Source organism: Coregonus lavaretus (genome assembly GCF_964263955.1).
Source record: "Coregonus lavaretus genome assembly, chromosome: 11".
Taxonomy (NCBI): Eukaryota; Metazoa; Chordata; class Actinopteri; order Salmoniformes; family Salmonidae; genus Coregonus; species Coregonus lavaretus.
This window is the reverse complement of record NC_139998.1, coordinates 4,705,348-4,731,519: the sequence shown is the minus strand read 5'-3', so window position 1 is coordinate 4,731,519 and position 26,172 is coordinate 4,705,348. Positions and strand designations below refer to the sequence as shown.

The window sequence follows — 26,172 nt, the reverse complement described above, 5'->3', positions numbered from 1 at the left end:
CGGGAGGATCTTGTCAATGATCTCAAGGCAGCTGGGACCATAGTCACCAAGAAAACAATTGGCAACACACTACACCGTGAAGGACTGAAATCCTGCAGCGCCCGCAAGGTCCCCTGCTCAAGAAAGCACATAAACAGGGCCGTCTGAAGTTTGGCAATGAACATCTGAATGATTCAGTGGAGAACTGGGTAAAAGTGTTGTGGTCAGATGAGACCAAAAGCGAGCTCTTTGGGATCAACTCAACTCGCCGTGTTTGGAGGAGGAGGAATGCTGCCTATGACCACAGGAACACCATCCCCACCGTCAAACATGGAGGTGGAAACATTTTGCTTTGGGGGTGTTTTTCTGCTAAGGGGACAGGACAACTTCACCACATCAAAGGGACGATGGACGGGGCCATGTACCTTCAAATCTTGGGTGAGAACCTCCTTCCCTCAGCCAGGGCATTGAAAATGGGTTGTGGATGGGTATTCCAGCATGACAATGACCCAAAATACACGGCCAAGGCAACAAAGGAGTGGCTCAAGAAGAAGCACATTAAGGTCCTGGAGTGGCCTAGCCAGTCTCCAGACCTTAATCCCATAGAAAATCTGTGGAGGGAGCTGAAGGTTCGAGTTGCCAAACGTCAGCCTCAAAACCTTAACGACTTGGAGAAGATCTGCAAAGAGGATTGGAACAAAATCCCTCCTGAGATGTGTGCAAACCTGGTGGCCAACTACAAGAAATGTCTGACCTCTGTGATTGCCAACAAGGGTTTTGCCACCAAGTACTAAGTCATGTTTTGCAGAGGGGTCAAATACTTATTTCACTCATTAAAATGCTAATCAACTTATAACATTTTTGACATGCGTTTTTCTGGATTTTTTTGTTGTTATTCTGTCTCTCACTGTTCAAATAAACCTACCATTAAAATTATAGACTGATCATGTCTTTGTCAGTGGGCAATTGTACATAATCAGCAGGGGATCAAAAACTTTTTTCCCTCACTGTACACATTAGACATGGCAAAATATATAGAATTGCAGGAAATAAGCTTAAAACCTACAAAATTCTCTCCACCAACAAGATGGTTGTGAACAGTTTGTGTCATGAACAGTGCTTGTGCCCATAGAAATAGACGTGGCGTGTGCGCACGATGTTCCCCAATGCTGGAAGGGGGGTCCCGAGTGAAAAAGTTTGGGAACCCCTGTTCTAGACAAGTATGCCCATACCATCTATTGGCTTATTTGGTGAGCTTGAGAGTAGCGTTATGAAATGTGATAGTTTGTTATCCCCTATCTTCAGTGACTAGAAACGTATCATGATGACGTAGCACATCACCTTTCATTTCTAGGGTGGATTATCCCTTTAAGGGAGGGAGAGGAGAAACAACGCCGGTCTTGTTTTCTGCAGCGAGTAAGGACAAACACATAGCTAACAGCTAGGGGCTGTGTGTGTGTGTGTGTGTGTTTCTGTGTGTGTGTGTGTGTTTCTGTGTGTGCGTGGATATAGATAGCTAGCAGCTAAGTGTAGTATGCTGGATGAGGGCTGTAGCCTCAACCAGGCCAGGGATAAAATACAAAGTTTCCTCTCACCAAGCTACTCAACCAGATGGCCTGGGAGGAAGACTGCTAGCTGCTACTACCTGGATGCTTCATAACACATTCATAATCCATACATAACACATTCATACCATCTCTGCCAGGCCACAACATGACGAGGATGCTATGTGCCAAGCCAAAATGTTTGAAGTATTTCTCCCCGTTACAGATAAAAGCTATTAAACAAAATAAAAATGAAGTTATCCAGGACTACTTCTTACATGCAAACCGCATACATTACATTTTGAATCAAGCAAGATGAATAGCTCAAGCAGCCAGGTATTAAAACCACACATCTCTGGAAGAGAGTTGAATACTCGAGAAGCGACCCTCATCATTCTCTCAGGACGTCCCATTGTCTAAATCTATCCAAAATTCTCAAGGTTTTTCCACCGTCACAGACTAGTTTGTACATGTTCCAGGACAGCTCCTGTCGTCAGAGTGGTCCAAAATGTTCCCCTAATTTTCTCCTGGTCCACTAAACCATGGTCTAGACCAGAGAGGTCTGCTCTGTTTCACCTAACCAAAACAGAAGAGGCTTCTGGGACGGTAGAATAGTCTTCCTTCAGACAGTATCTTTGACCCAGGACAGCGCGTCACACATGGGATTCGACCGGGGAACACTTGGTTGTTGGCCCGCTTCTCTAACCTTTAGGCTACCTGCTGCCTCACACATGTCCAAAATGTTCCCCTAGTGCACAGAAGCATGGTCTGACCAAAGAGGTCTGCTCTGTTTCCATAACAGAACAGGCTGCTGGGACAGAGACTTGAGGAGAATAGTGTCTGCGAACCAGGAAGTATGTCACGCCACAGGTTATAAGTCAGGGGTCAGAGGTGACAGACATCATCAATAGCACCACCATCAGGGTACCAAATGTGAATACCATACACACAGGACTGAGAGAACACATTTTTGTTATGTTGTGTTAGTAGGTTTTTTAACACATTCAGAAAGTTATGTTCACATGTTATTCGTATGTTGTAAGTTTTTGACTCTCCCTCTTCTCTATTTAAAATCTCTGTCGCTCTTCAGACACACACACTTGCGCATAGACACACAAACTCTGTCCATTCATTCGCTGAGGCCAGCTGCACACCTGCTGACAGCAGAGGAAGGTGTCACACCAGCCTTCGCTTTGGCTCCCACTCCTGTCCAGCTCAGGGGTTCGGCATCACCTGCCTTCTAGCTGCTGCCGAACCTGCTGCTGGCAAATGCCCTTCACTCATCAACCCCGAACTTGTCTCATCATCATTACACACACCTGGTTCCAATCCCCACTCTATCACTGTATACAGTGCCTTGCAAAAGTATTCATCCCCCTTGGCGTTTTTCCTATTTTGTTGCATTACAACATGTAATTTAAATGGATTTTTATTTGGAGTTCATGTAATGGACATACACAAAATAGTCCAAATTGATGAAGTGAAATGAAAAATATTACTATTCTAAAACATAAATAATGGAAAAGTGGTGCGTGCATATGTATTCACCCCCTTTGCCATGAAGCCCCTAAATAAGATCTGGTGCAACCAATTACCTTCAGAAGTCACATAATTAGTTAAATAACGTCCACCTGTGTGCAATCTAAGTGTCACATGATCTGTCACATGATCTCAGTATATACAGTTGAAGTCTGAAATGTACGTAGACTTTGGTTGGAGTCATTAAAACTTGTTTTTCAACCACTCCACACATTTCTTGTTAACAAACTATAGTTTTGGCAAGTTGGTTAGGACATCTACTTTGTGCATGACACAAGTAATTTTTCCAACAATTGTTTACAGACAGATTATTTCACTTATAATTCACTGTATCACAATTCCAGCGGGTCAGAAGATTACATACACTAAGTTGACTGTGCCTTTAAACAGCTTGGAAAATTCCAGAAAATCATGTCATGGCTTTAGAAGCTTCTAATAGGCTAATTGACATAATTTGAGTCAATTGGAGGTGTACCTGTGGATGTATTTTAAGGCCTACCTTCAAACTCAGTGCCTCTTTGCTTGACATCATGGGAAAATGTAAAGAAATCAGCCAAGACCTCAGAAAAAAAAATAGTTGGTTCATCCTTGGGAGCAATTTCCAAATGCCTGAAGGTACCACGTTCATCTGTACAAACAATAGTACACAATTATAAACACTATGGGACCACGCAGCCATCATACCGCTCAGGAAGGAGGCGCGTTCTGTCTCCTAGAGATAAACATACTTTGGTGTGAAAAGTGCAAATCAATCCCAGAACAACAGCAAAGGACCTTGTGAAGATGCTGGAAGAAACAAGTACAAAAGTATCTATATTCACAGTAAAACGATATTGACATAACCTGAAAGGCTGCTCAGCAAGGAAGAAGCCACTGCTCCAAAACCGCCATAAAAAATCCAGACTACGGTTTGCAACTGCACATGGGGACAAAGATCGTACTTTTTGGAGAAATGTCCTCTGGTCTGATTAAACAAAAATAGAAATGTTTGGCCATAATGACCATCATTATGTTTGGAGGGAAAAGGGGGTGCTTGCAAGCCGAAGAACACCATCCAAACCGTGAAGCATGGGGGTGGCAGCATCATGCTGTGGGGGTGCTTTGCTGCAGGAGGGACTGGTGCACTTCACAAAATAGGTGGCATCATGAGGAAGGAAGATTATGTGGATATATTGAAGCAACATCTCAAGACATCAGTCAGGAAGTTAAAGCTTGGTCGCAAATGGGTCTTCCAAATGCACAATGACCCAAAGCATACTTCCAAAGTCGTGGCAAAATGGCTTAAGGACAACAAAGTCAAGGTATTGGAGTGGCCATCACAAAGGCCTGACCTCAATCCTATAGAAACTTTGTGGGCAGAACTGAAAAAGCATGTGCGAGCAAGGAGGCCTACAAACCTGACTCAGTTACTCCAGCTCTGTCAGGAGGAATGGCCCAAAATTCACCCAACTTATTGTGGGAAGCCTACCTGAAACGTTTGACCCAAGTTAAACAATTTAAAGGCAATGCTACCAAATACAAATTGAGTGTATGTAACCTTCTGACCCACTGGGAATGTGATGCAATAAATAAAAGCTTAAATAAATAATTCTCTCTACTGTTATTCTGACATTTCACATTCTTAAAATAAAGTGGTGATCCTAACTGACCTTTACTAGGATTAAATGTCAGGCATTGTGAAAAACTGAGTTTAAATGTATTTGGCTAAGATGTAAACTTCAGACTTCAACTGTATATATACCTGTTCTGAAGGCCCCAGAGTCTGCAACACCACTAACCAAGGGGCACAACCAAGCAAGCGGTACCATGAAGACCAAGGAGCTCTCCAAACAGGTCAGGGACAAAGTTGTGGAGAAGTACAGATCAGAGTTAGGTTATAAAAAAAATATCAGAAACTTTGAACATCCCACGGAGTACCATTAAATCCATTAAATTTTTTTTTTGAAAGAATATGGCACCACAACAAACCTGCCAAGAGAGGGCCGCCCACCAAAACACATGGACCAGGCAAGGAGGGCATTAATCAGAGAGGCAACAAAGAGACCAAAGATAACCCTGAAGGAGCTGCAAAGCTCCACAGCGGAGATTGGAGTATCTCTCCATTGGACCACTTTAAGCTGTACACTCCACAGAGCTGGGCTTTATGGAAGTGTGGCCAGAAAAAAAGCCATTGCTTGAAGAAAAAAATAAGCAAACACGTTTGGTGTTCGCCAAAAGGCATGTGGGAGACTCCCCAAACATATGGAAGAAGGTACTCTGGTCAGATGAGACTAAAATTGAGCTTTTTGGCCATCAAGGAAAACGCTATGTCTGGTGCAAACCCAACACCTCTCATCACCCTGAGAACACCATCCCCACAGTGAAGCATGGTGGATGCAGCATCATGCTGTGGGGATGTATTTCATCGGCAGGGACTGGGAAACTGGTCAGAATTGAAGGAATGATGGATGCCGCTAAATACAGGGAAATCCTTCAGGAAAACCTGTTTCAGTCTTCCAGAGATTTGAGACTGGGACGGAGGTTCACCTTCCATCAGGACAATGACCCTAAGCATACTGCTAAAGCAACACTCGAGTGGTTTAAGGGGAAACATTGAAATGTCTTGGAATGGCCTAGTCAAAGCCCAGACCTCAATCTAATTGAGAATCTGTGGTATGACTTAAAGATTGCTGTACACCAGCGGAACCCATCCAACTTGAAGGAGCTGGAGCAGTTTTGCCTTGAAGAATGGGCAAAAATCCCAGTGGCAAATGTGCCAAGCTTATAGAGACATACCCCAAGAGACTTGCAGCTGTAATTGCTGCAAAAGGTGGCTCTACAAAGTATTGTCTTTGGGTGGGTGAATAGTTATGCACGCTCAAGTTTTCAGTTTTTTTGTCTTATTTCTTGTTTGTTTCACAAGAACAAATATTTTGCATCTTCAAAGTGGTAGGCATGTTGTGTAAATAGGAAAAATGCCAAGTGAGGTGAATACTTCTGCAAGCCACTCTATATACTCCCTCTTTCATTTGTCGGTCATTGTATATGTTGCTTGTTTTCCTGAGAGGAATCTCTCCTACTATTTCCTGAGTACTTTATATTTTGCACTGTGGGTTTCGTCACGCTTTAAGCTATGGTGCTTTAATAAATTCACTCGTTCTAAACCTGCGACTCCCTCCTGCCTACTCCTCTCTACACTTGTGACAGAAGGTGGTGTTGGCTCAGGGCTGTGTGGGGAGGCACTGGTGGGAGGGTTCAGAGAAGAGAAGAAAGAGAGAGAGGTGAGAGAGTGAGAGAGAGAGGAGGGAGAGAGAGAGAGGAGAGGAGGCAGAGAGAGAGACGAAGGGAGAGATGAATGAGACCGGGCTGTCCTTTACTCCTTCAGGCCGGTGAACCTGCACATTCCCCTATTTTACATTAGAGGAAGTAGAGGAATGTCCTCTCATGTAAGGAATCACTGTCTTAAAGGCAGGCAGGTACTACTCTGGTCGGGGGAAAGATCCCCTGAGGAAAGCTAATACAGATGAAAGAGGGATGGGTAACACAGAGAGTTCCAGAAAGTGATGAACTGTCAGCTGTGTGGTGCACTGTGGCACCTATTAATGTCCCTCTTCATGTTAAAAGACGCAGACCGCTGAGAAAACATTGCTAGTAAATCTCTGGGATTAAGGCGAAGTAAAAACACGCGCAGCAGCACAGACACACACAAACCTCTCAGACTGACCTGACCACTGTAGCTGCAGCTGGGATCTATCATGCTCCTGGCTCTCTGCTCACTCACTCATTCACTCCCTCCCTCCCTCCCTCCCTCCCTCCTCCCTAAAGGGCTCCATGAGGGTCCAGAAAGAGACGCTCCCCTCTTTGATATAAATCAACTTTAACCTGGAGACCTGATGAGGACCTGAGTGGTCAAAACATCAAATAACGCAGCATGCAGAGGAGTCTCTTTTCACCTTTTATACAACTTTAACCTGGACCTCAGCTCCACTGCCCTACTCTGCCTGGCTGGTTCTGGTGATTAGACATTAGAGAGAGAGCGCTATAGGACCAGGATGTGGGTGATCGTGGATCGGTTTTGCCTTTCAAACCATAATAGAGGGGTCCTGATCCTATATCTGCTTCTTGCAATAAGAGATATAGGACCAGGATGTGGGTGAAGACTGTTACGATGAGGAGGGCGAGCAATATAGTTAGCTTCGTACCATGTCGAGGTAGCTCTGTCCCAGATCTGTTTGTGCTGTCTTGCCAACTGTCATGCCATCATAACAATATGAGCTGGCTATAGAGAACAACCAGATCTTGGACCAGGCGCCAAATGATAGATTGAAACGTCTGGGACAGTGATAAATGACAGACAGGTGAAAAGTGGCCAGTGCTTGGAGTGAAGCACCACAACACCTTGGACCTGTCTCTACGGTGTGACATGAGGAACGCAGACGAAGGATGTCAATGTTTATGTTGCTGCCCTGCTAGACGAGACGACGGGATCCTGATGGGGCTCCATGTTCGGTGTTGCCAACTGGCCTGGGCAGAGTGTGCGTGTGTGAAGTTGACCCAGCGGTTGGATTGGAACAGTGAGGAGGGTGACAGTAGCTAGGTTTCCATCCAATTGGCGGCAGATTTTCATTTGAATACTCTAGAATCCGCATATACAAAATATGCAAATTTTCCCACCAGTGGTATGTATCCACCAATTTTTGCGGATAAAAATCAGTGCGTGATGATCAGTGTGGGAAATTAACTTTTTGGTCCACCAGCCACTGTGGTTTTTTACCAGCCAAAATATTTTTTTGCCATAATTACACACACACACAAACGGATGAGCATGCTTTCTGTTTTTCTAAAACAATAAATACATTACTAGTTAGAAGTAATGGGGAATATTGCTTCATTTCATTTTTGTGACCTGCGTCTTTTAACCAATGTATGTTCAAATAAATAATTTAGATACAATAAAAACAGATAAACAGTTCTACAACTGAACATCAAGAATCAACAACACAAAAGGCTGAGTGGTATGGCTTATTTAAGCAGTAAGGACCAAGGAGGTGTGGTATATGTTCAATATATCCACGGTTAAGGGCTGCTCTTACGCACGACGCAACGCGGAGTGCCTGGATACAGCCATTAGCCGTGGTACAATATGTATACAAAAGTATGTGGACACGCCTTCAAATTTGTGGATTCAGCTATTTCAGCCACACCCGTTGCTGACAGGTTTATAAAATCGAGCACACAGCCATGCAATCTCCATAGACAAACCTTGGTAGTAGAATGGCCTTACTGAAGAGCTCAGTGACTTTCAACGTGGCACTGTCATAGGTTGCCAAGTTTCCAACAAGCCAGTTCATCAAATTTCTGCCCTGCTAGAGCTGCCCTGGTCTACTGTAAGTGCTGTTATTGTGAAGTGGAAACGTCTAGGAGCAGCAACGGCTCAGCTGCGAAGTGGTAGGCCACACAAGCTCACAGAATGGGACCGAAGAGTGCTGAAGTGCGTAGCACGTAAAAATCGTTTTTCCTCGGTTGCAACACCCACTACCGAGTTCCAAACTGCCTCTGGAAACAACATCAGCACAATAACTGTTCGTCGGGAGGTTCATGAAATGGGTTAACATGGCCGAGCAGTCGCACACAAGCCTACGATCACCATGTGCAATGCCAAGCGTCGGCTGGAGTGGTGTAAAGCTCAACGCTATTGGACTCTGGACTGATGAATTACGCTTCACCATCTGGCAGTCCAAAGGACAAATCTGGGTTTGACGGATGTCAGGAGAACGCTACCTGCCCCAATGCATAGTGCCAACTGTAAAGTTTGGTGGAGGAGGAATAATGGTCTGGGGCTGTTTATCATGGTTCGGGCTAGGCCCCTTAGTTCCAGTTTTTATTTTATTTTTTTTATTTCACCTTTATTTAACCAGGTAAACCAGTTGAGAACAAGTTCTCATTTACAACTGCGACCTGGCCAAGATAAAGCAAAGCAGTGCGATAAAAACAACAACACAGAGTTACATATGGGGTAAAACAAAACAAAGTCAAAAATGCAACAGAAATACATATAATATACAGTGTGCAAATTTAGCAAGTTATGGAGGTAAGGCAATAAAATAGGCTATAGTGCAAAATAATTACAATTTAGTATTAACACTGGAATGATGTGCAAGAGATGATGTGCAAATAGAGATACTGGGGTACAAATGAGCAAAATAAATAACAATATAGGGATGAGGTAGTTGGGCGGGCTAATTTCAGATGGGCTGTGTACAGGTGCAGTGATCGGTAAGGTGCTCTGACAACTGATGCTTAAAGTTAGTGAGGGAGATAAGTGTCTCCAGCTTCAGAGATTTTTGCAATTTGTTCCAGTCATTGGCAGCAGAGAACTGGAAGGAATTGCGGCCAAAGGAGGTGTTGGCTTTGGGGATGACCAGTGAGATATACCTGCTGGAGCGCATACTACGGGTGGGTGTTGCTATGGTGACCAATGAGCTAAGATAAGGCGGGGATTTGCCTAGCAGTGATTTATAGATGGCCTGGAGCCAGTGGGTTTGGCGACGAATATGTAGTGAGGACCAGCCAACAAGAGCGTACAGGTCACAGTGGTGGGTATTATATGGGGCTTTGGAGACAAAACGGATGGCACTGTGATAGACAACATCCAATTTGCTGAGTAGAGTGTTGGAGGCTATTTTGTAAATGACATCGCCGAAGTCAAGGATCGGTAGGATAGTCAGTTTTACGAGGGCATGTTTGGCAGCATGAGTGAAGGAGGCTTTGTTGCGAAATAGGAAACTGATTCTAGATTTAACTTTGGATTGGAGATTCTTAATGTGAGTCTGGAAGGAGAGTTTACAGTCTAACCAGACACCTAGATATTTGTAGTTGTCCACATACTCTAGGTCAGACCCGTCTAGAGTAGTGATTCTAGTCGGGTGGGCGGGTGCAAGCAGCGTTCGGTTGAAGAGCATGCATTTAGTTTTACTAGTGTTTAAGAGCAGTTGGAGGCTACTGAAGGAGTGTTGTATGGAATTGAAGCTCGTTTGGAGGTTTGTTAACACAGTGTCCAATGAAGGGCCAGATGTATACAAAATGGTGTCGTCTGCGTAGAGGTGGATCTGAGAGTCACCAGCAGCAAGAGCGACGTCATTGATATACACAGAGAAAAGAGTTGGCCCAAGAATTGAACCCTGTGGCACCCCCATAGAGACTGCCATAGGTCCAGACAACAGGCCCTCCGATTTGACACATTGAACTCTATCTGAGAAGTAGTTGGTGAACCAGGCGAGGCAGTCATTTGAGAAACCAAGGCTATTTAGTCTGCCAATAAGAATGCGGTGGTTGACAGAGTCGAAAGCCTTAGCCAGGTCAATGAAAACGGCTGCACAGTACTGTCTATTATCGATCGCAGTTATAATATCGTTTAGGACCTTGAGCGTGGCTGAAGTGCACCCATGACCAGCTCGGAAACCGGATTGCATAGCGGAGAAGGTACGGTGGGATTCGAAATGGTCGGTGATCTGTTTGTTGACTTGGCTTTCAAAAACTTTTGAAAGGCAGGGCAGGATGGATATGGGTCTGTAACAGTTTGGATCTAGAGTGTCACCCCCTTTGAAGAGGGGGATGACCGTGGCAGCTTTCCAATCTCTGGGGATCTCAGACGTTACGAAAGAGAGGTTGAACAGGCTAGTAATAGGGGTTGCGACAATTTCGGCGGCTAGTTTTAGAAAGAAAGGGTCCAGATTGTCTAGCCCAGATGATTTGTAGGGGTCCAGATTTTGCAGCTCTTTTAGAACATCAGCTGTCTGGATTTGTGTGAAGGAGAAGCGGGGGGGGCATGGGCAAGTGGCAGCGGAGGGTGCAGAGCTGGTGGCCGGGGTAGTGGTAGCCAGGTGGAAAGCATGGCCAGCCGTAGCAAAATGCTTGTTGAAATTCTCGATTATTGTAGATTTATCGGTGGTGATAGTGTTTCCTAGCCTCAGTGCAGTGGGCAGCTGGGAGGAAGTGCTCTTATTTTCCATGGACTTTACAGTGTCCCAAAACTTTTTGGAGTTAGTGCTACAGGATGCAAATTTCTGTTTGAAAAAGTTAGCCTTTGCTTTCCTAACTGCTTGTGTATATTGGTTCCTAACTTCCCTGAAAAGTTGCATATCGCGGGGGCTATTTGATGCTAATGCAGTACGCCACAGGATGTTTTTGTGCTGGTCAAGGGCAGTCAAGTCTGAGGAGAACCAGGGGCTATATCTGTTCTTAGTTCTGTATTTTTTGAATGGGGCATGTCTATTTAAGATTGAGAGGAAATTACTTTTAAAGAACAACCAGGCATCCTCTACTGACGGAATGAGATCTATATCCATCCAGGATACCTGGGCCAGGTCAATTAGGAAGGCCTGCTCGCTGAAGTGTTTTTGGGAGCGTTTGACAGTGATGGGAGTAAAGGGACATCTTAACACTACAGCATACAATGACATTCTAGACGATTCTGTGCTTCCAACTTTGTGGCAACAGTTTGGGTAAGGCCCTTTCCTGTATCAACATGACAATGCCTCAGTGCACAAAGTGGGTCCAGAAATGGTTTGTCGAGATCCGTGTGGAAGAACTTGACTGGCCTGCACAGAGCCCTGACCTCAACCCCATCGAACACCTTTGGGATGAATTGGAACACTGACTGCGAGCCAGGCCTAATCGCCCAACATCAGTGCCCGACCTCACTAATGCTCTTGTTGCTGAATGAAGCAAGTCCCTGCAGCAATGTTCCAACATCTACTGGAAAGCCTTCCCAGAAGAGTGGAGGCTGTTATAGCAGCAATGCCCATGATTTTGGAATGAGATGTTCGGCGAGCAGGTGTCCACATACTTTGGTCATGTAGCCGTGGCATATTGGCCATTTACCACAAACCCTGAGGTGCCTTATTGCTATTATAAACGGTATAATTATAAACCAGGTGGTTCAAACCCTGAATGCTGATTGGCTGAAAGACGTGGTATATCAGACAGTATACCATTGGTTTGACAAAAATGACTATTTGCTGGTCTAATTACGTTGGTAACCAGTTTATAATACCAATAAGGCACCTCGGGGGTTTGTGGTATATGGCTAATATGCCACGGCTAAGGGCTGTATCCAGGAACTCCGCGTTGCGTCGTGCATAAGAACAGACCTTAGCCATGGTATATTGGCCATATACCACAACACCTTGGGCCTTATTGCTTAATTATAGTGAACGGCTCTCCGCTGACATTTTTAACAAGGAGTACATGATGTGCTCTTAAGTAGAAATGTAGAAGTACACAAATAAATGTAGGAGAACAATTAAAGTATTTGAGTGTTTTAATGATAAGACTTTACTAAAAGTTCATGAATACAAGTTATGAGTGATCCATGCTCAATCAAGCACAATCATTAGGGCAGAGAAACAGAAGGAATTCTCTTTTGCTCTATTTATTTTGTGAATGAACTGTTTTTATCCAGTGAGTCTCAGATTGAAGGGCTTTATATAAGACACTTAGAGACTGTGGGTCTGGGAAAAACAAAGCTATGTGTCGACCATAATCCTGCCACAAGTCTTAATAACATGACACCAATGTAAGCACACATCAGGTCAACATAGTCCAGTTGTGCCTTTTGGATGTCTATCACCCTTGCTCAAAATGCACAAAAATATATTATTAATGTCACTAATGTAAGCACACATCAGGTTAACAAAGTTTCTTATTCCTTTTTATTATGTCTAAGATGGAGTTGCATAACACCATTACTAAAAAATGCACTAAAAAGGTGCAAGAATGTAAATATAGCAAATACCATATGTTATACGTATGTCGTTACAAAAAATTACTCACAGTCATCTACTGTTATACAAGTCTATGCCAAAACAGTAGGGGTCTGGCGGCAGGTAGCTTAGTGGGTAAGAGCGTTGTGCCAGTAACCGAAAGGTCGCTGGTTCTAATCCCCGAGCCGACTAGGTGAAAAATCTGTCGATGTGCCCTTGAGCAAGGCACTTAACCCTAATTGCTCCTGTAAGTCGCTCTGGATAAGAGCGTCTGCTAAATGACTAAAAAAAAAAATTTTAAAAAAAAAAAAAAAAAAATAAAAATGCTAAAATGGCTCATTCCCAAATGGTCACACAGACACCCCTCAGCATCAGGCAGATAGGCTGGAAGGCATACCATACCATCAAATGTATTTCGATTTCAATTACAGATATGGAAAAAGAATTTTTGGCCTAAAATGTAGGGGACTGCTAAAATGCTTAATTTCTCAAATGGCAACACAGACACTCAGGCATCCCACACAGAAAGGCATAACATCCCTATAACCAACTCATACATACCATCACCATGTGGCTAATGTATTGTGGTCTAAGCCAACCTTCTGTGTCTGACCAACATGATTGTTGTCTCTTTTGATTTAATGTTATATGTAATTACAAACAGGCAAATAGGATTTATATGGAAGAATAGTGTTGTATTGTAATATGACGGTATTGTCTCTGAATGGTATTGTATTGTCCCATTACTAAATAGGCTGTAGTACTGTACGGATCTCACTAGAGGGCTTTATTTAGCTTAGGTCCAGGGCCAGGTAAGGGAGTGAAGCATCAGAGATATCATAAAGAAAAGGTTTTCATCAACGTATTCAACATTCCAGATGAAAATTGTACAACAGTTAAATCGTGTATTGCCTTTACCACAATCATTTCTTTAAACGGTATGTTCAATTCCAAACTAAATCATGTGTAATGGCATGATTGAGAGTTGTTTTAGATAAATGTGAACCTCCACATTTGTGCTTATGGAAATGATTGAACTGCAATGCTTGTTACCTCGTAGAACTTCATAATCTTTGCAGAAAATAACCACACATTACATTTGATGTCCTGGCTGCAATATAATAACAGACTTCTGGGACAAATAAAATGTATGGCAAGAAAGAGATTATAATGTCTTCTCCTCCTCTCCAGTGAATATTACCAGCCATTTCCTTCCTTAGCTGACAGTGAGGAATCACTGAGGGGAATAGAGGAAGATGAAACCTCAAAATAACCATTATTATTTTGCAGACCCATCAGCACAAGACAACTAACTATTACTGTTTGTAGGAGGAGGAGAATTCTCGGAGACATAACATATTATAATGTTGTCACTGTACAACATAAATCAAATCCATGTACATCCATTTTACTGCCTCACACGAAACACTCTCGTCAGTATTGTACCTGACCAATCAAGCAGATCAAATGAGCACATATTTTCATAATGTAGCAAGATCATTTTCATAAACTTGTGATAATGTAGCAAGAGGCTTGTTATTGAAGAAATGGGCCAACTGACTGGACCACAAAGCAAAACAAACAAGAAAACTCTCCATCTGTAGCCAACCAACCCAGGGCTCTACACTGACCTTTTTTAGGAGCACGTGTGAACCTCAGTTGGAAAATGTAGACGCAGAAAGAAATGTAGGAGCACAATGAAAAATATTTGAGATAATAAAGCTAGAATCCTTAATTTTATTAGGCGTGCTAGTGTTTCTAAATGTAAAAAAAAAAAATTGGTCACAGAGCAAAATATTTAGGCACATACAGTGGGGAAAAAAAGTATTTAGTCAGCCACCAATTGTGCAAGTTCTCCCACTTAAAAAGATAAGAGAGGCCTGTAATTTGCATCATAGGAACACGTCAACTATGACAGACAAATTGAGAAAAAAAAATCCAGAAAATCACATTGTAGGATTTTTAATGAATTGATTTGCAAATTATGGTGGAAAATAAGTATTTGGTCACCTACAAACAAGCAAGATTTCTGGCTCTCACAGACTTGTAACTTCTTCTTTCAGAGGCTCCTCTGTCCACTCGTTACCTGTATTAATGGCACCTGTTTGAACTTGTTATCAGTATAAAAGACACCTGTCCACAACCTCAAACAGTCACACTCCAAACTCCACTATGGCCAAGACCAAAGAGCTGTCAAAGGACACCAGAAACAAAATTGTAGACCTGCACCAGGCTGGGAAGACTGAATTTGCAATAGGTAAGCAGCTTGGTTTGAAGAAATCAACTGTGGGAGCAATTAATAGGAAATGGAAGACATACAAGACCACTGATAATCTCCCTCGATCTGGGGCTCCACGCAAGATCTCACCACATGGGGTCAAAATGATCACAAGAACGGTGAGCAAAAATCCCAGAACCACACAGGGGGACCTAGTGAATGACCTGCAGAGAGCTGGGACCAAAGTAACAAAGCCTACCATCAGTAACACACTACGCCGCCAGGGACTCAAATCCTGCAGTGCCAGACGTGTCCCCCTGCTTAAGCCAGTACATGTCCAGGCCCGTCTGAAGTTTGCTATAGTGCATTTGGATGATCCAGAAGAGGATTGGGAGAATGTCATATGGTCAGATGAAACCAAAATAGAACTTTTTGGTAAAAACTCAACTCGTCGTGTTTGGAGGACAAAGAATGCTGAGTTGCATCCAAAGAACACCATACCTACTGTGAAGCATGGGGGTGGAAACATCATGATTTGGGGCTGTTTTTCTGCAAAGGGACCAGGACGACTGATCCGTGTAAAGGAAAGAATGAATGGGGCCATGTATCGTGAGATGTTGAGTGAAAACCTCCTTCCATCAGCAAGGGCATTGAAGATGAAACGTGGCTGGGTCTTTCAGCATGACAATGATCCCAAACACACCGCCCGGGCAACGAAGGAGTGGCTTCGTAAGAAGCATTTCAAGGTCCTGGAGTGGCCTAGCCAGTCTCCAGATCTCAACCCCATAGAAAATCTTTGGAGGGAGTTGAAAGTCTGTGTTGCCCAGCGACAGCCCCAAAACATCACTGCTCTAGAGGAGATCTGCATGGAGGAATGGGCCAAAATACCAGCAACAGTGTGTGAAAACCTTGTGAAGACTTACAGAAAACGTTTGACCTGTGTCATTGCCAACAAAGGGTATATAACAAAGTATTGAGAAACTTTTGTTATTGACCAAATACTTATTTTCCACCATAATTTGCAAATAAATTCATTAAAAATCCTACAATGTGATTTTCTGGATTTATTTTTCTCATTTTGTCTGTCATAGTTGACGTGTACCTATGATGAAAATTACAGGCCTCTCTCATCTTTTTAAGTGGGAGAACTTGCACAATTGGTTGCTGACTAAATACTTTTTTTCCCCACTGTATGAGAGTAATCTAGGGTCCCAGAATGTCGCGCAACCTGTGCGAGTGGAGAGTTACAGATGTGGTGTTACGTAGTGGGGGATGGGTGCAGGTTACACAGAAGCGGTGGAGGAGGTGGCTAGGCTAGGGTATGCGTCTGTCATGGCATCTAATAAAAGGTCACACCTGTCGGGAGCAGAGAAGAGGAAGACGAGAGAAGAGGAGAAGGAAAAGAAGGGTAGAGGTGTAATACAGTTGGTGATTCATTATTTATTTTCATCTGTTGAGTTGCTAGCTATTAGCAAACTATTGTAGTTGTCAATCAATTTCTAACTAGCTTCTGAAATAAATAAACACACCCAATACCATGTGTAAGCAGATCATGCAGACATGACTAAGTTGCTTTGTGTTTATTTTTTTTTACAAATAAATTAAAAATGAAAAGCTGAAATGTCTTGAGTCAATACGTATTCAACCCCTTTGTTATGTCAAGCCTAAATAAGTTCAGGAGTAACAATTGCTTAACAAGTAACATAATAGGTTGCATGGACTCACAGTGTGTGCAAAAATAGTGTTTAACATGATTTTTTAATGACAACCTCATCTCTGTACCCCACATACAATTATCTGTAAGGTCCCACAGTCGAGCAGTGAATTTCAAACACAGATTCAACCACAAAGACCAGGGAGGTTTTCCAATGCCTCGCAAAGAAAGGCACCTATTGGTAGATGGGTAAAAATAAAAATAAACTTGCAGTTGTAATCGCTGCCAAAGGTGATTCTAACATGCATTGACTGAGGGGTGGGAATACTTATGTAAATTAGATATATTTCTGTATTTCCTTTTCAATAAATTTGCTAACATTTCTTAAAACATGTTTTCACATTGTCATTATGGGGATTTGTTTATAGATGGGTACAAAAAAATCAATTTAATCCATTTTGAATGCAGGCAGTAACACAACCACATTTTGAATAAGTCAAGGGGTATTAATACCCTCTTGAAGGCACGGTATGTGAGAATGCTGTCCATTGACTACAGTTCAGCATTCAACACTATTGTTCCCTCCAAGCTCGACACCAAGCTCAGAGCCCTGGGTCTGGACACCTCCCTCTGCAACTGGATCCTGGACTTCCTGACGGGCAGACCACAGACTGTGAGGACTGGCAACAACACCTTCTCCACACTGACTCTTGACACATGGGCCCTCCAGGGGTTTGTCCTCAGTCCTGTGCTGTACTCGCTTTGCATGACACCAACTCCATCAAGTTTGCTGACGACACCATGGTTGTAGGCCTGATAACCAACGACGACGAGTCAGCCTATAGGGAGGAGGTAAGTGAACTGGCATTGTGGTGCAAGGACAACAACCTCTCCCTCAACAGTTCATTGTTGACTTCTGGAAGCAGAGGAGAGAACATGCCCCGATCCACATCAACGTGACTGCAGTAGAGAGAGTCAGCAGTTTTAAGTTCCTCGGCGTCCACATCCCCAAGGACTTGACATGGACCAACAACACCACCACTCTTGTCAAAAGGGCACAACAGCGTCTCTACTTCCTAAGGCGGCTGAAGAAATGCAGAATGCCGCCCTGGATCCTCTCTAAATACTACCACTGCACCATCGAGAGCGTCCTGACCAGTTGCATCACGGCTTGGTACGGGAATTGCTCCATCCACGACCACAAGGCCCTCCAGCCGGTGGTGAAGAAGGCCCAGTAAATCACTCGAACCGTGCTCCCACCCATCCAGGACATCTACTCAAAACGGTGCCTGAGGAAGGCCCGCAGCATCATCAACGACCCCACACACCCCAGCCATGAGCTGTTCACTCCCTTACTGTCGGGCAGACGGTATTGGGAGCATGAGGTCTGATACCAACAGGGTAAGAGACAGTTTCTGTCTACAAGCCATCATACTAATGAACACTTGAACTTAGGGCTGGGCAGTATACCATATTTTACGATATACCGGTAGTCATGCATGGACCAGTTTGGGTTTTTACTTTACCTTCTATAACGGTATTTGAATGTTTGGTTTGTTAAATGTGATACGCCGTGTATAACGTCAATTTTTATAGTTTACTTCGCTACTAGAGTCCTCTCTCTCCATGCCGCTTTCCACACAGACCTAGCCCCGCCCCCTGTCACTCAAGGAGCGCATTTGTTGTTACTCCTCGACAAGATACTTGCGTTCAGTCAATGCAGCACATGCAACAATGTTGAAGACAACGATGCTGTTTTCACTTTGCTTCTAATATAAATCCTCTAGTGTTCTATAATTACACTATTACTTTGTGATTCTTACATCTGCAAACAGCTAGTTTGTCTTTTCTTAGTAAGTTGGGTCTAAATCTTGTTAGCCGCTAATGATAATCACTAATTCTAATTGCTAGCTAGCTAACAAATGTACTGAGTCAGAACAAAAGTAACTACCTATATAGCCTGATAATACCAGTGATGGTGTAGACCTACATTTGCATGTTTTTTGTGCAACAGTATCTTCTAAATCAAAGGAATACGCGAAGCAAGAATATGTTAGCTACAGGAAGTAGCTGAGAAAACATTAAATGTAGCCAAAGATTATAGGGTTCCCTAGGAAACACTTGTAAACACTTTGGTTCCTACCCTATCACAATAACTCATTTGTTCATGTCAAACACTGTATTCAAAGTGCCCACTATTATCTTCTAAATATAGAATTAGAATAATCATTCTATTTCCATGACTCCAACAGTTCACCCAAGTGTTTTGCTCTAAATCACAAGTCAAATCGCAATAGCAACATTTGGTTAAAAATAAGGCCTAGAATGTGCAGCTTTTCATGGCAGTGTGGAAATGACCTCAAATGAGTGCAGGAAATGCAGAAATTGATTAAAATTGTGAAAATAATTTTGGATTGAAGTTGAATTGAACAGTATAAAACAATCAGAATGGAGAAAGACCCATTGAAATCAGTTAGAATGTATGTGTTGCCACCCTAGGGTCACACACTACTCATAAAGCAAATTTTAACTTTTATTATTAAAAAACATAAAATATCATCAAATACCGTCATACCGTCTAATAAAATAAAGAAAACAGTGATATGAACATACAGTGATATGATATTTTGGCCATATCGCCAAACCCTACTTGAACTGGACTGACCACCTGCACTGACTCTCCGCACCTTAGCACAAATGCACTCACTCACACCCACACATATACATTCATGCTACACACATCACAACTGCTGCTACCAGACTCTTATTAGTATTGCTAAATTCTGTACAATTTTCCCCAATCCCCCCTTCCCCAAAAATGTGTAAATATTGGACTATAAATTGTGCCTTCCTCTGTTATACCTATACTAAAATGTTTATTCTATTCTACTGAGCCATTTACTTTATGTTCATATTCTTATATTTTATTATTTATTATTGTTGTTGCATTGTCGAGAAGGAACCTGAGAGTAAGCATATCGTTCGGTGGTGTATACCATGTGTATCCTGTACATATGACCAATAGAACTTGAAACTTGAAGGAAGAAGGCTGGAATGTTAAGTGACCAAGAAATCAAGAAATCGGTCCAGGCTAGAACACATGAATACCTAGAAAATGGCTAAGGTGCAACCTACAAGGAAAATGACTGAGATGTGAAGTGACCAAGAAATAGGTCCAGGGAGGACTAATATAGTAGTGAATGATTTTGATTTAGTAAACAATACTACAGATCTGCAAATGATGTATAGATTCATCCCAAATTAATAAAATATTGGAGCTAAAATAACAAACGGTGGAAAATATGAAAAGAAACACTAATGTACTAATTTATGAGTGAAAATAAATCAAAACTCCTAGTTGAAATTCAGACCATATTAGGGTATTCTCTGCTAAAGTACTGGGTATACTATTAATCACTATGCTCAAAATGTACTGTACTACAGAGATATGGCAATACTAAAGTACACAACAGCAATCCAGCGATCCAAGAGAAGATAGTATCCAGAGGTAAAAAATAAGCAGTGATATTTCCAAATTATAATTTAAAAGAAAAATTACTAAATGTTAATAACAATATCGTATATTATTATTATTATTATTATTATTATTATTATTACTACTACTACTACTACTATTACTACAATCCTCATTGCTGATAGCTTCAGGCAGAAATAACAAACAGCCATAACGCATTATTAACTCAGCAACGTCTTTGCAATAAACTGATGCTATTCAATAACAATAACTACATGACATTGTTATTATCATAATGTTATTATTATTCCATTATTTTGAAGACTATACTACAACCCAAAAAACATTTGGAGGCCATACTAATCCAACGCCTGAGAAGAGCCCAACATTTGCCAAAAGCAAACCAGCAATAAAGTCACACAAGTCCAACGGGACTTCCGTATCCCATAACAGACAGAACAAGCTCCTTACCTGGTCCCTTTGAATGCATGGCAGCGAGGTCCTCCTGTGTGACTTGCTGTTGGACTGACTGTGTGCCATGTCTGAGGAAATCACAGAACTGGACCTCCTTCGCCTTTTAAACACAGGGGTCTCGTTCCCTTCCCTTGGTCCAGTCACGGAGGGGTTACAGTCCTCACTTTGTATCCCTTGGTTCGGAAGAAGACTATCAGCATACCTCGCCAGTAGGATACCCAACACTCCCACCAGGTACGCCACGTAAGGTCTCCAAGTGGCCCCCGCTTTGTGCAGCGAGATAAGCGAGATAGTCCGAACAACGCTGACGAAAACTATGACAGAAATGCCGTGCTTGAGCCGTGCTACCATGAGTGCGCCGGTGGCCAGGCAGGCGAGCACGACTGCGGCCCCTGGCGCGCTTAGGAAAAACAGCTGCTGTTCATCCGTCGCGTCCCGTCGTGCACAAGAGCCTACTCCGCTTATGCTACTGAGCTCAGTCCTCGGGTCGAAAAATTGTACTGCCAGAGCGAGAAAAACCGAAAGCGAGCCCACACATACAGCACACCGGAGTCTTTGGGGACCCTAGTGAGCACGAGCCTCACCATGCACGACTCATAATATGAGCCACCCGGGTCGCGACTGTCGCACACTGGCTGGATGACATGTTTTCACATAACCATTGCGCTCTGGCGCCCTGAAGATTTTATAGTGAGCACTGCTGATGTTACTTCTGCTCAGTAGACCTACTACACTACTGCTACTACTTTCAGATTCTACTGGCATCACTCATTTGGAAGTGTATGAACTTCTAGACCATAGGGTCTAGCGGGTCATGGGAAAGGACATGAGTTATTATCGATGCTGAGAGATGTTGACAGAACGAACCAAGCCCCTTGACACATAATACAACTAAAATAAATACAGCGAGAAGATAATTAATGGCCACATAGGTCAGCTATTTCATCATACGCGTCAAACAAACGAGTTTCCATTTACGCAAGGTGACCAGGCGACAGACTATTTTTTAAATCTTTGTTCCTTAGTTATTCAGGGGAGTAATGAAATATATGAAATGCCCCGAAAGAAGAGATATGCAGTGAGGCAGAATGACAGTAGAGAAACAGACCAACCAACTCCTGACGTCTTGCAGAGCAGATCTAGGCCGTTGCTTTCCTCACATCACATCATCATCATCCACACACAAACACACATCCGGAGCAGCGCTGTTGCATGCCCTCCTTTGTACTACTCCGTCACACTTCTTTTGGTATTTCTTCCGTCTTCTTCTTGCCTCCTTTCAGTTTTCCTCCGTCTTTCCAGGAGTTGTCTTTGCAAAAACACGAATGTATTTCCAGGTAGTTTAAACAATCCCACACACGCTCATAAATTGAATTATTCTTCTCCTTTCATGTTTAGAGTACCCTAACGGAATTATTGCTCAAGCATGAGCGCCCGCTGCCTCCGATGATTCCAATGTTAATTGCGGTGGTAATGCGCATCGGTCTTCGAGGTAGTTGTGGCTTGGTGTTGTGAAGCAAGGAGGGGATTCCTTCCATATGTTAGTCATCAACTCTGAAACCGCCCGTGCATGAGGGTGTGAGTGTTCTCCTGCCTCAAACTCTTTCACACCCGGGAGAAGAGGAGTAGGAAAGTAGGGGATGCAAGCGCAGTGCAACCCCCAAATCATTCACTACCCAGGCTGCACCGTATGGGATTAGGCGCTGTCCCAGATTTGAAACGTGGAAAAATGATATGTATGAATATGCACATATCACATACCAACCCACATAAATATTTATTCATGTTTTTTTAAATGGGTAAGCCCTAGCACTTCAGGAAGAGCTGCTCCACAAGTCACCAAGGAATGGTGAGAAAAAGAGAGAGTTCATTTGAGAATGCATCACTGTATTGATGTATTCCTCTCAATGCATTAATTTAGAATAAATTTGAATATATGAAGTGTTTTGTAACATTTCGATGGCCATGCACACGTTTTGTTAAAACATCAATTAAAATGACTTATTAATGAATTATTAAGAGAGTCACTACTCTTCACTCATTTGTAGTGAAGGAATATTCTGAGACATTCTGAGAATACCACCTGGATTGACTCCTCCGTTTCCACCTCACTGAGAGGTAATTTAAAATGTCAATACTTCTAAAGTGTTAATGATGATGGGGTGTTGGTGTGTGTGTTTGTGTAAAAGTATTTAGTCAGCCACCAATTGTGCAAGTTCTCCCACATAAAAAAATGAGTCCTCTGTAGCTCAGCTGGTAGAGCACGGCGCTTGTAACGCCAAGGTAGTGGGGTCGATCCCCGGGACCACCCATACACAAAAAATGTATGCACGCATGACTGTAAGTCCCAAAGCGTCTGCTAAATGGCATATTATTATTATTATATTATTATGAGAGAGGCCTGTAATTTTCATCATAGGTACACGTCAACTATGACAGACAAAATGAGGAAATAAAATCCAGAAAATCACATTGTAGGATTTTTTATGAATTTATTTGCAAATTATGGTGGAAAATAAGTATTTGGTCAATAACAAAAGTTTCTCAATACTTTGTTATATACCCTTTGTTGGCAATGACACAGGTCAAACGTTTTCTGTAAGTCTTCACAAGGTTTTCACACACTGTTGCTGGTATTTTGGCCCATTCCTCCATGCAGATCTCCTCTAGAGCAGTGATGTTTTGGGGCTGTCGCTGGGCAACACAGACTTTCAACTCCCTCCAAAGATTTTCTATGGGGTTGAGATCTGGAGACTGGCTAGGCCACTCCAGGACCTTGAAATGCTTCTTACGAAGCCACTCCTTCGTTGCCCGGGCGGTGTGTTTGGGATCATTGTCATGCTGAAAGACCCAGCCACGTTTCATCTTCAATGCCCTTGCTGATGGAAGGAGGTTTTCACTCAAAATCTCACGATACATGTCCCCATTCATTCTTTCCTTTACGCGGATCAGTCGTCCTGGTCCCTTTGCAGAAACACAGCCCCAAAGCATGATGTTTCCACCCCCATGCTTCACAGTAGGTTCTTTGGATGCAACTCAGATTCTTTGTCCTCCAAACACGACGAGTTGAGTTTTTACCCAAAAGTTCTATTTTGGTTTCATCTGACCTTATGACATTCTCCCAATCCTCTTCTGGATCATCCAAATGCACTCTAGCAAACTTCAGACGGGCCTGGACATGTACTGTCTTAAGCAGGGGGACACGTCTGGCACTGCAGGATTTGAGTCCCTGGCGGCGTAGTGTGTTACTGATGGTAGGCTTTGTTACTTTGGTCCCAGCTCTCTGCAGGTCATTCACTAGGTCCCCCCGTGTGGTTCTGGGATTTTTGCTCACCGTTCTTGTGATCATTTTGACCACACGGGGTGAGATCTTGCGTGGAGCCCCAGATCGAGGGAGATTATCAGTGGTCTTGTATGTCTTCCATTTCCTAATAATTGCTCCCACAGTTGATTTCTTCAAACCAAGCTGCTTACCTATTGCAGATTCAGTCTTCGCAGACTGGTGCAGGTCTACAATTTTGTTTCTGCTGTCCTTTGACAGTTCTTTGGTCTTGGCCATAGTGGAGTTTGGAGTTTGACTGTTTGAGGTTGTGGACAGGTGTCTTTTATACTGATAACAAGTTCAAACAGGTGCCATTAATACAGGTAACGAGTGGAGGACAGAGGAGCCTCTTAAAGAAGAAGTTACATGTCTGTGAGAGCCAGAAATCTTGCTTGTTTGTAGGTGACCAAATACTTATTTTCCACCATAATTTGCAAATAAATTCATTAAAAATCCTACAATGTGATTTTCTGGAATTTTTTTCCTCAATTGGTCTGTCATAGTTGACGTGTAAAATTACAGGCCTCTCTCATCTTTTTAAGTGGGAGAATTTGCACAATTGGTGGCTGACTAAATACTTTTTTCCCCACTGTATGTATGTGTGTGTGTGTGTGTGTGTGTGTGTGTGTGTGTGTGTGTGTGTGTGAAGTTGTCATCAATGTTTCAGGAGACATCTCTGAACTGTACATCCGTGTCTCTCTGCATGCACATGTACACTGAGTGTACAAAACATTAGGAACACTTTCCTAATATACAAAACCATGGTGCTTGCCTACGCAGCTGTGAGGGGAACGGCACCTCCTTACCTTCAGGCTCTGATCAGACCCTACACCCGAACGAGGGCACTACGTTCATCCACCTCTGGCCTGCTAGCCCCCCTACCTCTACGGAAGCACAGTTCCCGCTCAGCCCAGTCAAAGCTATTCGCTGCTCTGGCACCCCAATGGTGGAACAAGCTCCCCCACGACGCCAGGACAGCGGAGTCACTGACCACCTTCCGGAGACACTTGAAACCCTACCTCTTTAAGGAATACCTGTAATAGTATAAGAGTAATCTTTTTACCTTTTTTAGGCTTGCATATCTATCATATCCTCTTTTTGTTAAACTTTCATTAATTACCCACCCTTACTCGATAAGTCTGCTAACTTAATTGTAAAGGTCTTCATTGGTTACTTATTTTGTTTGACTTTTTATATATATATCTTAATACCTTAAGACCAAAAATATGCTGCTTAAAGATGCAGAAATTGCTCTACCTTTTCCTGGTTGCTACAATTCTAATAGTTCACCTAATTTCAGTTTATGTGACAAAACAAGCAGCTATAGCAGGGGTGGGCAAACCTTTTGGCTCAAGGGCCACATTGAGTTTTTGAAACCAAGTGAAGGGCCACATAATATAATGAAAATATTATGGCCACATAATGAAATATTATGGCCACATAATGAAAGATAAAAAAAAACTAGAAAAAAAAAACTAAATGAAGAAAATTAATAAATGGTAAAGTGGTTGTCCCACTGGCTTTCATAAGGTGAAGGCACCAATTTGTAAGTCTCTGTCAAGGGCTGAGGTGTATGAAGTGTGGAAGTCAGGCGCAGGACACCGAAGCTTAGTCCAACAAAGTTTACTGTGAAAACCACTAGGCAAAAAATACAGTAAACGGCCTCAACAATAAAACAGAGGCGAGCAATACGCAAACTGTGCGTAAAACAAATAAGCAAGAAAACAGATACAAAACACGCAGCACAACGGATAGGCGAAAAACAACACACAATCTAACCAATGCAAAACAGGGAACTTATAGGACACGTAATCAGACACAAACGGACACAGGTGTAAAAGACAGACCAAAGCAATCACACCAAGAAACATACAACGGTGGCAGCTAGTACTCCGGGGACGGCGAACGCCGAAGCCTGCCCGAACCAGGAGGAGGAGCAGTCTCGGCAGAATCCGTGACAGTCGCTCTGGATAAGAGCGTTTGCTAAATGACGTAAATGTAAAATGTAAATATAAATAATACAGTATATGCGTGACAAAACATGTGAAGCCTTTATTCATTTTCAGATTGACACCCAACTACTAATGTACTGGTGTACATATGCTTGCAGAACAATTGTACCCTTATACCATCTCTACCCTTGTTTTTTGTGAACAAAACTTTCACAAAATTGATATAATTTATAACATCACAGACACAGTCAAACACACACACAGATCCTGCA

The 26,172-nt window shown here is 42.8% G+C and overlaps 1 protein-coding gene across 1 annotated transcript in view; it reads right to left on the bottom strand.

Moving 5' to 3' along the window:
* Window positions 1-26,172, bottom strand: part of LOC311137003 (cGMP-inhibited 3',5'-cyclic phosphodiesterase 3A-like) — a gene marked incomplete at both ends in the record, with an annotated part of 393,392 nt that overhangs the window by 243,829 nt on the left and 123,391 nt on the right. The window contains one exon of the mRNA XM_084171331.1: window positions 20,624-21,126. Coding sequence (XP_084027457.1) covers window positions 20,624-21,126 — 503 coding nt within the window. The remainder of the gene's footprint in view (window positions 1-20,623; window positions 21,127-26,172) is intronic.